General features: G+C 47.2%; 1 protein-coding gene across 1 annotated transcript in view; it reads right to left on the bottom strand.

The window, feature by feature from the left end:
• Nucleotides 1–17,108, bottom strand: part of COBL (cordon-bleu WH2 repeat protein) — a 304,931-nt gene that overhangs the window by 127,454 nt on the left and 160,369 nt on the right. Inside the window, exon 7 of the mRNA XM_052639184.1 lies at nt 13,280–13,462. Within this exon, the coding sequence (XP_052495144.1) occupies nt 13,280–13,462 (183 nt within the window). The remainder of the gene's footprint in view (nt 1–13,279; nt 13,463–17,108) is intronic.

The following is a 17,108-nucleotide window of genomic DNA, read 5'->3' as shown; positions in this document are numbered from 1 at the left end:
AGGAACATATGTATACATATGGCTGATTTGCTTTGCTATAAAGTAGAAACGGATGCATTGTAAAGCAACTGAACTCCAATAAAAATTAAATTAAAAAATGAAATAACACCGATATGCTTAAACAAACAAACAAACCTAAACAAAACTCAAGGCCCACTCTCCCTGGGCTTGTCACCAGAGCTCCCCCTAGACAGATGACTCTTTACTGTGTCTGGAGACAAGTTTCTGTGGTCTCCCCTGAGTCTCCCTAGTGCACACTTCTATGTTACTCAGGTGCTTATGGGGGTCTGCTGCCTGTCCGTGAGTGAAGCCTGGGACTGAGTGAGTGAAGCCCCAGGACTGGCCAAGTGCACAGCAGACCCATGCTGTGTGCTGAGACCATGGGCCGGGATGAGGTGCTGTGGGCTTCTCTGGACTCTGCCACCAGGCGTCCCTTCACAGAGTAACACGTCACCGACCTCTGCTGAGGATTTCTCTGAGAAGAGCTGACAACAAGGGTAGTCCTAACAGACCCCGAACTGGGAAATCACAAATGCTGTGAGATGCATTCTGCATCACAATGTCTTGGACCAGCTCCTCCAATGAAGAGGGACAGAAGCCATGCAGAAGGCTATGCACTGCCCCCAACAAATCAAGGAGACTTTGTGCTCTGCTAATGGGGAGGATGCACTTGGGAAAACTGAGTTTTTTTGGGGCAGGAAGTCACTCATTGCACCTGCTTGGGATCCAAACTCCGGAGTGGGGCCCTGCTGTGCGGAGAAGATGCTCGTGTGTCTTGGTTTGAGTAAGACGTCTGAATTTTCCTAAGAAACATTCCCCAAAGGCTCAGAGACAACACACAGAAGGAGCTACAAGGTCTGCCAGGGCGAGATGCTGGATGGAGGCCTCCCTTCCTTCCTGGAGGACAGAGGAGGGGCTTTACTGCCTGGGGTCTAGGAGGCCAGGGCAGAGAGCTGGGTTCACTCAGCTCCTCTGGGAAGCCACATTGTTAGGGGCTGACCTCGAGCTGGACACAAAATGTGCTCTCTGCCCTGTTTCTGACCTCCGCTGGAGGGAAAGGCACTACAAAATGGAAAGGAAGCAGCCCTCCCAAGGCTCTGCAGACAGACGGACACTGAAGGGATTGTGATCTTGTTCACTGGTGGATGAGGGGACTCCTGCCACATCTAAGAGAAAGTTCCAGCTGCTGGCCTGGGCCTGTGATGGCAAGTCTCTTCACACTCCAGGGCCAGCCCTAGAGACACAGGCCTCCGCCCCGCCCCCACTGCCCCCACCCCCCGCCACTTTCTGCTGACACACTTTTCTTCTCCCATGTCTAGTCTATCTCTTACAAACTCCCAGAGGAAAGGTGTTTGCAGGTGAAGGAGGGCTGCATTCTCCTCTGCAGTGGGGCTGCAGGAAGCAGACCTGGGTTGATATGACTTCACTGTCCTGGGCTGTGTGGCCTCTGAGTCCCCTCACTCACCTGGACAAGGGACGTCATACTCAGCAAACGTGCCAGGATGGCGCTGACGGTAAAATCGAGCCATTTGTGGGGAAGTGTATAGGCAGTGCCAGGGGTAAAGAACCCGCCTGCCAATGCGGGTATATGTAAGAGACACAGGTGTGATACTGGGTTCAATACCTCCATGCCCCTGGAGGAGGGCACGACAACCCCCTCCAGTATTCTTGACTGGAAAGCTCCATGGACAGAGGAGGCTGGCGGGCTACCGTCCATAGGGTCGCAAAGTCAGACGTGGCTGACGCAACTTAGCAAGCACGCACATACTTTACACAGGGCTTCCCTGGGGATTCAGATGGAATCTGCCTGCAATGCAGGAGACCTGGGTTCGACCCCTGAGTTGGGAAGATCCCCTGGGGAAGGAAATGGCTACTCACTCCAGTATTCTTGCCTGGAAAATTCCATATATATAGTGAAAATGGTCTCACACACATGCATACATTATGGGCATCATTCTGAAGAAACATGAGTGAGAAGCTTTGGAAGACCAACCTGACTGAAGGAAATCTAAGAGGATAGACAGATCAAAACAGAGGAAAATGTGGGCTGTAGGAAGACTGAACACAAGAAGAGGGGAGAGGTGGAGGCAGGGGCTGAGGGAGAGAACCCGGAGCTCGGCTGCACTGGGCTCCGTCTGCATCTCCCCCTTTATCTCCACACTCTGGTGTCTCTGCACCCACTGAGCAGAGGAGCACCGGTGCACGAGGGACGTCCCCAGCCCCAGCCCTAGCTCTGCATACCGTGCCCTCTGCCAGCCCTGCTGCTCCTCACAAGGCTCCAGGAGGCAGGGCCCCGTGTCACGTGCCCTGTTCTGCCCCTCCTTCTGAGGACTGGAGGCAGCGATGGGCCTTCCCATCTCAGAGGGCCCCTACTCCCCCAAGGTCCCCTTGCAGCAGGCTTGTGCCCTGGCCCCAGCCACCCACCTGCTTGCTACTCGGCCCCACCCCCACCCAGGCCGCCCCTGTGTCTGCCTGAGTCCACAGCAGACAGCACAAGGCCATTTCCAGCTCGGCACTGCAGGCATGGTCCGGAGGAGCTGCCCTTTCTCTGCAGGCTTCTGGAGCAAAGCAGTCCTTAAGCCAACTGCATATACATTCTGAAATCAGTGCTTTTCACTTAGACAGGGTCCATTGATAGGCAGTTGATACATGAGTGAGTGATGCATGTATGAAATAGTTAATGTAAACATTTACTGATGGAATGGCTTGGTGAGAGCTCAGTGAATAAAGAAATAAAACCTCCTTCCAGGGCTGACACGGTAGTGGCTACAAGACAAACAGAACAGGGGAAGGACACAGAGAGTGACGTGGGGCGAGGGCCCCAGAGATGCGCCTGGTGAAGGGACATGGGGCAGGGTGGGGGCAGCGAGAATGGGAGGGCCTGCTGGAGAGGGAGGGGGAGGTGGGAGGACGCAGGACCCGCCCGGAGCACTGGGACCCAGGCAGAGACGAAGCCACCAGAGGCCTTAAGAAAAGTCACGATCCTCCTCCTGTTGTGACGGGTGTGGCCCTAGCAGAGGTGTGCAGAGCAGTCCAGCGGGGAGGCATGGGGCAGAGGCAGGGCCCAGTGAGGAGGCCGTGGCAACGGGAGTCATCCCTGGGACTCAGGAGAGTCTGGACCAGAGCACTGGGGGTAAGGGGGCTGGGGCAGGGCTGGATTCGGATCAGGACTCACGGACAAGTGGGATGGAAAGTGTATGCGGGAGAGGGCCCTGTGGATCTGAGACCTCGTCCCCGTCACCCCTTTCTGGGCCTCTCCCTTTCTGAGCCTCGTCTCAGGCACAAGGCAAACTGAGGGACCACTCCTCCCTGCTGAGCCCCTCCCCACTCACCTCCTTCCCTTTTCAGCCCAGCACTTCAGGAAGCTCATCCGCCAAGCCCTGCATGTGTGAGGCGCTGCTGACATGCCAGCTGTAGTCAAAGGTCTTTAGTTATTATGAAAAATAACTTCTAAAATGTCACCAAATATCATCCACCTCTCCAGAAACAAATTAACCACCGCCATGAGCAGTGTGATAGGAAACGGAGGGGACTTCACAGGAGGAGGCCAGAAGGGTGACAAGCAGTGACTTCAAGGTAAGCATCACTTGGGCCTCAGCATCTTCTGGATGCTCATTCCAGTAGGCAAAACCCATCAGTCCCAACAGGAAAGGAGACTGGACCTTAGATCGCTGGCTGTGTGGCCGACCTCCCAGGGCCTGACCTCCCTGAACTCTACCGGCCTGCTCCCCGTAGATTCCCTGGACCAGGGCCACCAGGGCTGCGGCAGGCCTTCCCTCTGCTCTGGCCCGGGAAGAAGAGCGAGTCAGGACCACACCCGCCGGAGCACAGAATACCCCAGTTCTTGATGAAACGTGTCTTTGGGAGTCTAGCCAGCAGAATTTTATAATGTCCTATAACATTCTAATTACCTAACTCTCATGATGATCCAGAAAATGTAGCTATTTCCATTAAATTCCCAACATTTGCAAATATCCTTTTTTTTTTACACAAACTACTGTGTTCTTCAGTGTACATTAGACTGAGATATTACAGTAATGAATATCAATTCATGTTTCCAAGTGCAGGGCTGTGCACAAGGCAGCTGTTCAAAAATATTTATTGAAACACAGGCATATATTTCATAGAAAGTTCCATCTTGGGTTATACTAATAACCAATCATAACACAAGTCTCCCTCATCTCTCAGCTTAATAGTTAACATCACAAGTTATTTTCATCTCAAGGCAATAAACTGGAGATAATGTACAAATGCACTGTCATGTTGGATTATATGGAGCTGAGCATAATGAAAGCCATAATTCAAATAATATAGGAAGCAAGAAAGCTTGAATAACCAAAATATTTGTTGAATTACTCCCACTTATAAAAAGATTCACAGTTGTAATTACCATAAAAGCAGGTGTATAATAACTGGATACTGGCTGCATAAATTAATGGCTAGCTGTTTATTCCACGTTTGTAGATGATGACAGCTAAAATTAGACACAGCACTGTTTAGCAGACTTCTACAAGTTAGTACTTTTAATCAATGGACAGAGGTTAGAAAGTGAAATAAAGCTCTCATTAAACCACCAAGGGTCACACAAATGAGATGTCAACCACTGTGGCTCCTGGGGTTATTTCTCGCTTTAATAGGTGAACTGAGTCACCTGAGTAAGGACCAGAGCTCTGTACTAGTCTCTTCTCCTCAAGCAGGGGCTCCCAGGGGATGACAAGTGTCCCCTCTGCAACCCCCCGAAGGTGTGAGCTAATAAATGGGGTATTTCAGGTTTGTGCCCAGAGGGGAAAATGCCACCCAGATAAGGAGGCATCCTTTAACAGAATAAGCCTGCCTCAGCGGCTTGGCCCCTTTTCATAATTCATGTCTCTAGCAATAAAGTTTGATTTTAAAATATAATCTGCCTCCTGGTTTATGCAAGACTTGGTGGGGGGGGCGGTGTTCAGCCCCTCTGGCTCCTCCACTCCCCAGGGTGCTATCCAGCTCTCCCCTCCATTCTGCGGAGCAGTCTGCACACCTAAGAAAACAAGGCTCAAAAGTGGAGTAACCTGCCAAGGTCATGTTCCCAGCAATGACAGAGCTGCTGGGACCTGAATCCAGGAAGCACCTCCAGGGTCCTTGCTCTGACCTCCACTCTGCGTGCCTGGGGCGGCTGTTTGGATCATGCCCATTTTGCAGTACTTCCCTGGTGGCTCAGACAGTAAAGAGTCTGCCTACAATGCAGGAAACCCAGGTTCAATCCCTGGGTCAGGAAAATCTCCTGGAGAAGGAAATTGCAACCCACTCCAGTATTCTTGCCTGGAAAATTCCATGGATGGAGAAGCCTGGTAGGCTACAGTCCATGGGGTCACAAAGAGTCAGACACGACTTCACTTTTCTTTCTTCCATTTTGCAGAGGAGGAAACCGAGGACCAGCAGTGAGCAGAAGGATATCCACCCACCTGTGTCCCCCACCCACGATCTGAACCCATGCTGATCTCAGGGCAGCCTCAGGGTAGAAATATCTGCAAACAGTAGGAAGGCAAGCCAGCTCGGTCAGCCTCTAAGAGTTGCTCTATCTCAAACACAGACTAGTAGGCAGGAATGCCGGCCCTGGAAAGGGGCAGGGCAAGGGGTCACACCAGCCTGGAGTGAGGCGCGGGGAGGACAGTTTAGACCCCAAAGATGGAAGAGGGAGAAAGACCCCACCCGGAACAAGTTGTTCCTCTGTTGATTCATGTGAAACTTCCTGGTTCCCAGTGAGAAGAAGTGGGACCTGCTCACTTCTCTTCACACTGGCTTGGCCAAAAAGTTCATTCAGACTTTTTTGCAAGATGTTATGGAAAAACCTGAACAAACATTTTGCCCAATCCAATAAATTACTTTAGGCCTCAGCTAATGGTACAGGAGGATAGTAATTTTTCAATGGAAGAATCTCTCCAGATCTGTTCAAAAATAAAAAAACATATTGAGTAGAAACACTGCTCTCACATCTGATCGGTCCAAATTCTGGGCACACAGATGGGGAAGGTAGAGGTCTATGGGGTGTTGGTTCTCAAAGTGGGGTTCATCTGGGAACTTGGTGAACCTTGAGTTCTCAGGCCCCACCCCAGAACTACTGAATCAGAAACCCTCAAGGTGGAGCCAAGGTAAACATGTTTTCACAAGCCCTTTTGGGGTGATTCTGAGGCTCAGTCAAACTTGAAAAATACTGACTTAGCGTGGGGTGCCCTAAGGTATACATCATTCCTGTCTGAACATTCCGCATAATGAAAACTTCACTCAAGGCACTGAGACAAGAGGTGAAGAGCTGAGGCAGTGAGCAGTCCCACTTCCTTCTGCAAATGACACACGGCTTCACCCATCTCCCTGATCTTTCTGCTGACTGGCTTGGACAAGGACGCTGTGCATTTTTCTCACTGGCTCAAACACCTCTGGGAAAACATTCTTGAAAAGTACTTTTAGAAAAAACAAAGACTCAAATCATGAATGTATAATGGCATAACAAATTCTATGACAAACATTATATTTTTTAAAGTTTCAGATGACCTGGAAGATGGCTGAAAGTACTTTGCCTTTAAGATCCAAATAAGTCAATACAGTTTCCCCCCAGTCTCCATGGAGGATGGACTCCAGGACCCCCTCAGACACCAAAACACTCAGGGGCTGAAGTCTGAACTATAGGCATATAACTTGCGCACATTCCCCTGTGTACCTTAAATCATCTCTAGATGACATAACATGCTAATCACTCATTCGTGTCTGACTCTTTGCAATCCAGGGACTGGAGCCTACCAGGCTTCACTGTCCATGGGATTTCCCAGGCAAGAACACTGGAGTGGGTTACCATGCCCTCCTTCAGGGGATCTTTAGATGACATAATAATAAAATGTAAATGCTACGCAAACAGTTGCCAGCAAATGGAAACTTTGCTTTGTGAAAGTTCCTGGAATTTTTTTTTTTTCTATTTTTGATCCACAATTGGTTGAATCTGAGGATGGGGAACACACAGATAGGAAGGGGTGACTGTACCGAATTTTTAATACTACTTGATAAGAAAAAAGTGTTTAAAAATATGAAAACCTAAGGATTCCCATTTTCCTATAAACTAGTCATGTCCTTGAAAATAATCCTTTCCTCCTGATTTAGGATATTCATGTTAGCAGCAGTTGCACATAAATAAGGCTTTCCAAATAAACATCTTATCTTTATATGGAAGGAAGTTCAGGAAGAAGGAATTGACGTTCTTCCCCAAAGATGACAATACATATTTGGGTTCCTTTCCCAGAAATTAGTAAATAACAAAATACCTCTCATTTAAAAAGAAGAAAAAAGTGTGTTCATAGCAAATGCTTAAATCGAATCCATATGCCACTCACATGCTTAAGAAAGGAGATGGCTGCTGTGAGCCAAATTCTCCACTCATTCTAGGCCAAATAAAACAGATTTCAGTTAAAACAAAAAAAAGCTTTTTTTGCCTCAGAAAGAGCTCTGTTCATCCTGCAGGGTCTACAAGCACTATTTATTTTTCATTCAGAATTTCCGCTTCTCTGCTTCATACACATTTTCCCCCTCAGGTCGACTTTATCCACTCTGTATAAGTACATTAAAATCTGAAAAACATAACACCTTCTCTGGATGGAACAAATTTTTAAAATGTTGAGGCCGCATAGCTAAGGAAACCATAAATGAAATGAAAAGACAATCTATGTACTGGGAGAAAATATTTGCAAATGATGCAACCAGCAAGGGGTTAATTTCCAAAATATACAAACAGCTTCTACAATTCAGTAACAAAAAGACAAATAACCCAATTGAAAAATGGGCAGAAGACCTAAATAGACATCTCTCCAAAGATGAGATGTACATGAAAAGATGCTCAACATTGTTAATTAGTAGAGAAATACAAATCCAAACTGCAGTGAGGAATCACCTCACACCGGTCAGCATAGCCACCATTAAAAAGTCTACCAACAATAAATGCTGGAAAGGGTGTGGAGAAAAGGGAGCCTGGAAGTTGGTGCAGACACTATGGAGAGCGGCATGGAGGTTCCTTAAGAAACTAAACGCAGAGCTTGCATATTATCTAACCCCCATCTGGGGTGCAGATCCAGAGAAAACTATATTTAAAAAGGCATGCACCCCACAGTTCACTGGAGCACTGCTTACAATAGCCAAGGCATGGAAACAACCTGAATGTCGATAACAACAAATGGATAAAGACGATGTGGTGCACGCACACAGCGGAGTACTATCAGCCATAAAAAGAGTGAAACAGTGCCATCTGCAGCAGCATGGCCGGCCTAGAGAGTGCCATACTGAGTGCAGGGAGTCACGAAGAGAAAGACACACCACAGGACATCATGTCTATGCAGAATCTAAAGTACCACACAGATGAACACAGCTACAAAGCAGAATCGGATCCACAGGCATGGAGACAGATGTGTGGTTCCCAGGCAGAGGGGCTGGGGACAAAGCAGAATCGGATCCACAGGCATGGAGACAGATGTGCGGTTCCCAGGCAGAGGGGCTGGGGAAGGGAAGGATTGGGAGTTGGGATTAGCAAATATAGGCTAGTAGATATAGGACAGATAAACAATAAGGTCCTACTGTACAGCACAAGAAACTATATTCAATATAGAAAATGAACCTACGGTTACCAGGGGCAAGGATCAGGGGAGGGATAGTTAGGGAGTTTGGGACTGACATGTACACATTGCTATATTCAAAATGGGTACCCATGAAGGATCTATGGTATAACACAAGGAACTCTGCTCAATAGTCTATAACAATCTAACTGGAAAGAGAATTTGAAAAACAATAGATACATGTGTCTGTATAACTGAATCCCTCTGTATACCTGAACCTAATACAACATTGTTAACTAATTGTACTCCAGCATAAAATAAGAAGTAAAAAAGTCTACGGTATTCTTAGTAAATATTTGTTAAGCATTAAAAAACCTGTTATTAAACCATAATGGAAAATAATATGAAAAATTATATGTATAACTGAGTCACTGCTACACAGCAGAAATTAAATACGCTATAAATCTACTATAGCTCAATAAAACTAAAAAAATACTGATGCAGTGTAGCATCTACATCAGTAACATTAAGCAAATACAATTCTTATTGAAAAAAGGCCATATTATTTTGATACCGGAACTCACATTTTTCACCACTAAGAAATACCCTTCCCAATCAAAAACAACAAGACACCCCCAGAGGTAGGTGGTTGAAAAGTGCTAAATGCTTTAAGAACACTCTGTGTGTTATGAAAAAGTTCAGGATCTAACTCCCCACAAAATAAGGGGTGAAACACACCGCAGAACCCATGGGAAACAGCTCTGCATTCATGAGCCTGCAGTGTTTAGCTGGGCACGTGTACAAAAAAAGAACGTCCTGTTCGGTTTATTTTATCAAAAGACAGTTAAAGTATAATGGATAACACAAAATAAATAGTGGAAAATGTTTAAGAAATATACGAGTCAAAACTGTTTTTGTTGTTCAGTTGCCTAGTTGTGTCCGGCTCTGCCATCCCGTGGACTGCAGCACACCAGACTTCCCTGTCTCTCCCTACCTCCCAGAATTTGCCCAAGCTCATTGCATCGGTGATGCCATTCAGCCGTCTCATCCTCTAACACCCTGTTTTCCTTCTGCTCTCAATCTTCCCCAGCATCAGGGTCTTTTCTAAAGAGTCAGCTCTTCGCATTAGGTGGCCAAACTATCGGAGCTTCAGCTTCAGCATCAGTCCTTCCAATGAAGGTTCACGATTGATTTCCTTTAGGATGGACAGGTTTGTTCTCCTTGCAGTCCAAGGGACTCTCAAGAGTCTTCTCCAACACCACAGTTCAAAAGCATCAATTCTTCAGCGCTCAGCTTTCTTCACAGTCCAACTCCCACATCCACACATGACCACTGGAGAAACCACAGCCTTGACTAGGCTAGCCTTTGTTGGCACTGCTGTTTTTTTTTCTGGAATTGCTTTCTCTATAATCCAGCAGATGTTTTCAATTTGATCTCTGGCTCTTCTTCCTTCTCTAAAGCCAGCTTGGACACCTGGAAATTCCTGGTTCACAGAAGGCTGAAGCCCAGCATGTGAGATTTTAAGCATGAGATTTTAAGCATGGCCTTACTAGCATGGGAGATGAGTGCGATTGTCTGACGGGCAGCACACTCTTTGGTGCTACCCTTCTTGGGTACTGGGATGAGGTTTGACCTGTTCCAGTCCTGCGGCTACTGCTGGGTCTTCCAGATTCACTGACATAATGAATGCAAGACCTTGATGGCATCGTCCTTTAGGAATCTGAATAGTTCTGCTGGAATTTCATCACATCCACTAGATTTATTAACAGCAGTGCTTCTGAAGGCCCACTTAGCACTCCAGAATGCCTGGCTCTGGGGGACTAACTACGCTATCATAGTAATCCAGTTCATTACGATCTTTTTATACAGTTCCTCCATGTATACTTTCCCCTCTTCTTGATCTCTTCAGTATCTACTAGGTCGCTACCATTTTTATCCTTTATTGTGCCCATCTTTGGGCAGAACACTTCCACGGTGTTTGCAATGTTCCTGAAGAGATCGCCAGTCTTTCCCCGTTTGCTGTATTCTATTATTAAGCACTGCTTGTTGAAGAAGGTCTTCCTGTCTCTCCTAGCGACCTCTGTGACTCTGCACTTAACTGGATGTGCTTCTCCCCCCTCTCCTTGCTTTTCGCTTCTCTCTGTTCTTCTGCTGTTTGTAAAGCCTCCTCGGATAACCACTGTGACTCTTGCGTTTCTTTTCCTTTGGGATGGTTTTGTTCGCCACCTTCTGTACAATATTACAGACCTTTGTCCATAGTTCTTTAGGCACACTGTTCACTAGATCTCGTCCCTTGAATGTATTCATTACCTCTACTGCGGATTCATACGGGATTTAAGTCACACCTGGCTGGCCTATTGTTCTTCCCGGTTTTCTTCAGTTTAAGCCTGAATTTTCCTACGAGAAACTGATGATCTGTGCTTCGGGTAGGCTCCGGATCTTGTTTTCGCTGACTGGATACAGCTTTTCCATCTTCAGGTACAAAGAATATAATCAATTTGATTTTGGTACTGATCATTTGGTGATGTCCATGTGTAAAGTCATCTTATGTGTTGCTGAAAAAGGGTATTTGCTATGACTAGAGCATTCTCTTGGCAGAATTCAGTTAACCTTTGCCCTGCTTCATTTTGTTCTCCAAGGCCAAACTTGCCTGTTACTCCAGGTGTATCTTGAATTCCTCCTTCTGGATTCCAATCCCTGATGATGAACAGAACATCTGTTTTAGGTGTTAGTTCTAGGAGGTCTTCTAGGTCTTCATAGAACTGATAAACTTCAGCTTCTTCACCATCCTAGGGGCATAGACTTGGATTACTGTGATGTTGAATGGCTTGCCTTGGAAATGAACCGAGATCATTCCGGTATTTTTGACATTGCACCCAAATACTGTATTTTAGACTCTCTTGCTGATTATAAGGGCTACTCTATTTCTTCTATGGGATTCTTGCCCAAAATAGTAGATAAAATGGTCATCTGAATTAAATTTGCCCATTCCCGTTCATTTTAGTTCACTGATTCCTAGGATGTCAATGATTTATCTTACCATCTGCTGCTTGACCACATCCGATTTTCCTTAATTCATTGACCTAACATTCCAGGTTCCTATGCAATACTGTTCTTTGCAGCATCAGGTTTTACTTTCATCACCAGACATATCCATAACTGAGCATAGTATCTGCTTTGGCCCAGCCATTCATTCTGGGGCTTCATTCATTCTGGGGCTATTGGTAATTCTCCTCCAATCTTCCCCAGTAGCATATTGGACACCTGGGGGACTCATCTTTTGGGCCTTTTATACAACTCATGAAGTTCTCACAGCAAATATACTGGGATGGTTTGCTATTCCCTCCTCCAGTGGATCCTATTTTGATCACAAATCAAAATACTTCATCTAAAATGCACTGTGTTACAGGCTTTTCAGACAGATTTCAAGGGCTATGGCTGGACAAGCCAGTAGATGGGCATGGGGCGTCTCTGAGATCAAGGATAAAGAACACCCTGGAGGGACTGAGAGAGGTGGCCGGTGAGCAGACAGGCTGATGCACAGATAGACAGGTAACCAGGCCAGGAAGGAAAGGAAGTGAGAAGTCACGACACTGCCACAGAGCCACTTATATGACCACTAACACGATGCAGGGGTCAAGCTTTCCCTCCGGAAGGTGTAGACCTGGTTTCCAATTCATTCTAAGTAAAGTCAGTTTATGAATAAGCCCCAAAGAACCTGGACCTCAAGACTAGCAGGGTGTGATGCCAAGAACCAGATGAACAGGCATGGGTCAGCCAAGTGACCCCACGGAGTAGGAGGAAAGTGTGAAGACAGTCAGCTCCTGCTGGAGGAGAGCTGGGCTTAAAGGGGCTCCATGTAAATGCCCCCATTCACGGGGCGATGCCAGGAACCCTCTCAGCTCAGTGAGGAATCACTCGTCCTTCTCTTTACACTGCCGACCAGCCTGTATCTCAGAGTCTGTGTGGCGCAGGCCTGCTTCTGCCCAGGGCAGCTCAACTTCTGGAAGAGCCCAGAGCACACTGACCATCCTGACCACAGCAGGGTGTCATTCTTCCCACACCCCATCCAAATAATCTTTTTCCGTGTCACACTTTAAGCCAGGAAACTTGTCAAATAATGTCCTGACCCCTGGGAAGGGAGGGTCTGATATTTCAAATCGTGTTTCAAGGCACATCATCAGGCAGATGAAGGAAGAAGCCCAGAGGGAGATGCCAGCTATGAGGATGCAGGCTCTGCCGGTCACCACGGGAGAGGCATGCGCAAAGTCACTCTGCTCTGAAGGCCTCCCTAAATAGATGTCATGTCATGTAGCAACCAACTTCTCATGCAAACACCTTCTCAGCTTTGCTGTGAATGTAGATTACTTGGGCACCTATATTACATTAATATTATGTGTCATCCCTGTCTTAAACACACTTCAGATTCCTTACAGTGCTTGCAATTTTCTCATTAAGCAATCATGCGCTAAATTTCAAAGCTAATGATAAATGCTAATCAACAAGTCTAAGCCTCAGCACAAAAATAGTTTCTGATCTTCCCTAATTGAAGCAATGTAGCATCTCACCTAGACTTCTAAATAAAGCTTACATTTTCACCCTGAGCCATCTTGTTGCTAGAGCCACAAGCTTGAAGGATGACAGTACACACAGGGGCCTTCCAGAGAACTCACAGGTTCATTTAGCTGGTCCACGTGATGCCCTCTCCCTACCTTTTCTGATGTCTTGTCCTGCACAGGTGGCCCTGCGTGGGGCAGGATTGGAGGAGGGGGTGCCCGGCGCTTCTTCAGGTCCGACTTGACCGACACCCCTGAGATGTTGCCAAGAGAGAGGGATGGACCCAGGATAGCAGAACGTGGATTCACACACGGGGAGTTCGGGGTCGTCAAGCAGCCCTGTCGGAGGAAGAGACAAATATAAAACCTGCATTACTCCGAGATGCTTCTGGGTGCATGAATGTTCAGAGATGAAAACGAAGCACCCAACACCCACCAGAGCTTCTCCATCATCGTTTTCACAGACAAACAATGTTTGAATCACGACAGCAAAGCCCTTCGATTCTCACTCTCCAGGGAAAATGACCACAGACCCCACTACAGGACAGGTTCCTGGTATGAGGTTTATTTTGCTAATCATGAAGGAAACAGCAAGACTGTTTAAAGCTGTACGAGGAATTCTTACCAGCTAGAGTCGTGGAAAACTCTCGACCCACCTACAACGATGAATTTGCCTCCTTAAATTTGTGACCTGTCATCAGACCAAGTACTTAGATGCTGAGAAGGGGAAGGAACGGATCAACGGGTGTGTTTCTCCTGGAACGTAGAAGCAGCCCATCTTTGCCGTCTGGAGCAGCATCTCACCCGCCACCTGGAAGAGGCTTAGGTTTCTCCTAACCTTGGGAAGTTTCAAATAATTGGCAGGGTAGTGTAAACAGCCTGCTCTGGATATTTCATGTGACCATCAAATGCAGTACTTCACGAAAGATCCCTAATTAACTGAAAACAAATTCGACATAATGCCCTAGTTAATTGCTCCCAAGGAGCAACGTTTATATCCAGGGAGCAGACTAAAGGCATATACATGTTTTTTTTTTTTTTTTTTTTCAGTTTTCCCTCCTAGGTTCTATTTAGTGGAATAATGCAAGTGTTAGGGCAGGGAAGAACATTTAGATAACTAGCAGTCTAATTCCAAAATAAAACCGAAATGGATGCCCATCCCTTACCCTGCTATGCCCTCTGTCCTGCCCTGGCCCTCCCCAGAACCAGTGTCTCCACTCCACGTGGTCCACACTGAGGGCCAACGCAGTGGAGTGGTCAGGCCACAGATGAGGGGGACCCTGAACCAGCATCTCCACTCTACGTGGTCCACACTGAGGGCGAACGCAGTGGAGTGGTCAGGCCACAGATGAGGGGGACACACTGCCTGGACTCATGACTTTGCCACTGATAAGCTGTGTGACCTTGGAGAGGTTTCTTAACTTCTCTCTGCCTCAGTTTATCTCCTGCAAAACTGAGGTCAATAATAGTACCTCCATCCCAGAGAAATGGTGAGAACTAAATGGGTTATAATAGGTGCAAGAGGCTTAGAGAGTTTGAGGCACAAAGTGAGCATCCAGTATGTGCTAGTACGGTCATTATGCATTTGTACGTTTTTTTCCCTCCCTCGTTACAGTGTGAGCCCCATGAGGACAGTGATCATTCCGTTTGTGCACTCATAGCCAAGTCCCAGGCTCCCAGCAGCTCCTGGTAACTGGCGGGCCCTTGAGTCCACACGAGCAGGAGTGAGTGGGTGGGGAAACCTGCCCTTACATTTCACATCAGGAACTTGTGGGTGAGCTATCAGCTCACCACATTTGAAATAAATATAGAAAGAAAACTCACCATTTTCAATAGCAGCCCTGTAAGACGTGCCCTCAGCCTATTCTGTTCTTCCAATTACACCATTATTCAGTTTCCTGAGAAGATTTTTGAGACTCAGATTTTCTTGTACTTAAATATTAACATCAAAGGAAAACTGAATCCCTCCTTCTTATGCCAATTCAAGCTTTCCTGCAAGACGCTATCAAACGCACTGCTCATCAAAAGCTCATAACATCTGCTCAAACACACTGCTCATCACTGCTCATAACAGGTCGGGGACCCACAGGAAAGAGCCCTACACCCAAAAAACGAAACCCAGGCTCCCATAGAAAAACCTAAAGAAAAATGTCAGTATTTCTCCCAAATCCTCGAGTTCTGCAGACGTCAGATGTGTACTAAGCAGTTGCTAAGTCACATCCGACTTTTTAGTGACCCCATGGACTGCAGTCCGCCAGGTTCCTCCGTGGGATTTCCTAGGCAAGAATACTGGAGTGGGTTGCCATTTCCTTCTCCAGGGGATCTTCTTGACCCGGGGATTGAACCCACATCTTCTGCATTGCAGGCAGATTCCTTACCGCTGAGCCACCGGGGAAATCTCCTACTAAGCAAATGAGCCACTGCAAAATGAACTCTTAAATACTTCATCTGCCTTACATGCACCTCCACTGCAACTGTGAACACAGAAAAAGACAAAATAACTTAAGTGCACTCAACACTGCCAGGTCTGGACGGTAAATGAAGCAAACCAGAGCAAGGGCTAGGCTGACCCAAGTCTGGAGCTGGGCACGCGTTACACTGAAGGGCTGGCTCGCTCGCATGCCCCCACCCCATTCGAGAGGATACAAACTCATGCTGTGGAGGTTTGTTAAGGCCTGTGAAGCACAGCAGAGAACTCTGCCCACTGCCTGCATCTCTGGAGCGTGCCCAGACCCATTGGCATCCCTTAAACATGGAATTTGTGACAGGGTGCCTCACATTCCTGACCCTAATTGCTTTTCTTCCCTCTTCCCTGTCTATACTGGAACTCCCAGTCCTTCTTGCCTCCGTCCTCACCACAACTACGTCTGCCTGGTAGAAGCCTCAGCGCCTCTTTGAACTCACTTCGGTCCCTTCTGTGCCCCGAGCATGTTCCCAGCTCTGTGCAGACACTGTTAAAAGCACTTCACAGCGCATCTATTTTATATCTATTTCAGGCTCTTCCTCTGTAACCCGGCTGCCCTTAGAGCACTGGGGCTTCTGAGTCTGTCAACTCTTTCCTGAAGCGGGGGCACTGCCTCAGCGCCCACCCTGCACACACAGGCAGGAAGGGCTCCATCTTTAAAATGGGGGGCCTTCCACTTACTTCAGAGTTGCTGTCAGCACCCAGCGTGTTTCTGCCATGTTGGCTGTGTCCCAATATGTGGCTGCCCTCTCCTTTGATAAGTATTTTTGTTAAGAATGATCTCATCAGGGCCACAGAGAGACGGCCTTGACAGCAGAAAGCTGGAGCCCAGGGCCACCGATCCTGGCTGCCTCCAGTCCTGACACCCGTCACTGACGGGGTTCACAGTGTCTGTGTCTCTGGAACAGAGCTGAGTTCTGACACAACAGGGTTTTCAGCCAACCCTGTTCTGCAGAGCACACACAGCTTTCTCCCTAACCCAGCCCACCCTTCACAGCCCCGGTGTCGGTGTCCCCTGGTTCTCGGTCCATCAAGCCCCCTCTCAACGCTGAAACACAACAACGCTTCTCAACTTTCAATCCAGGGGCAGCCAAAACATCTTGGCTTCCCAGAGGATATTTGTGGTTTAACTCGTTTCCTTCTTTCCCCACTCTTGGAATTTGCACACACAATAAAGAAAAAAAAAATCCACAGAATAATTTGGATAGAAACATTGCTCAGTACTGGATGTCGTTTAGGAGGCTAATTCATATCAGTGTAAAATAAGATGGTAAACCACACTGTGGCCCATGTAGCCTGGGGACTAGACAGCCTGGTCCACGCCTCCTGTTCCGTTGTGGGATTTTCTCCTGCTGCTCAGTGGCCAAGTTTCACGGGGAACAGACCACGGCTTGCCTGCAGGAGGGATCTCATTTCCTGCTCTTTCCCAAACTGTTCAATAGCATTAAAAAAAAAAAAAAATCAAATCCTTTTCTCATAGGGGAATGAGTCATACCTTCCTACAAATGTTGGCAGAAAAAT

Source organism: Budorcas taxicolor, chromosome 4, assembly GCF_023091745.1.
Source record: "Budorcas taxicolor isolate Tak-1 chromosome 4, Takin1.1, whole genome shotgun sequence".
Classification (NCBI taxonomy): domain Eukaryota; kingdom Metazoa; phylum Chordata; class Mammalia; order Artiodactyla; family Bovidae; genus Budorcas; species Budorcas taxicolor.
Note: the sequence above shows the minus strand (reverse complement) of the source record. Positions and strands in the feature narration are given on the sequence as shown.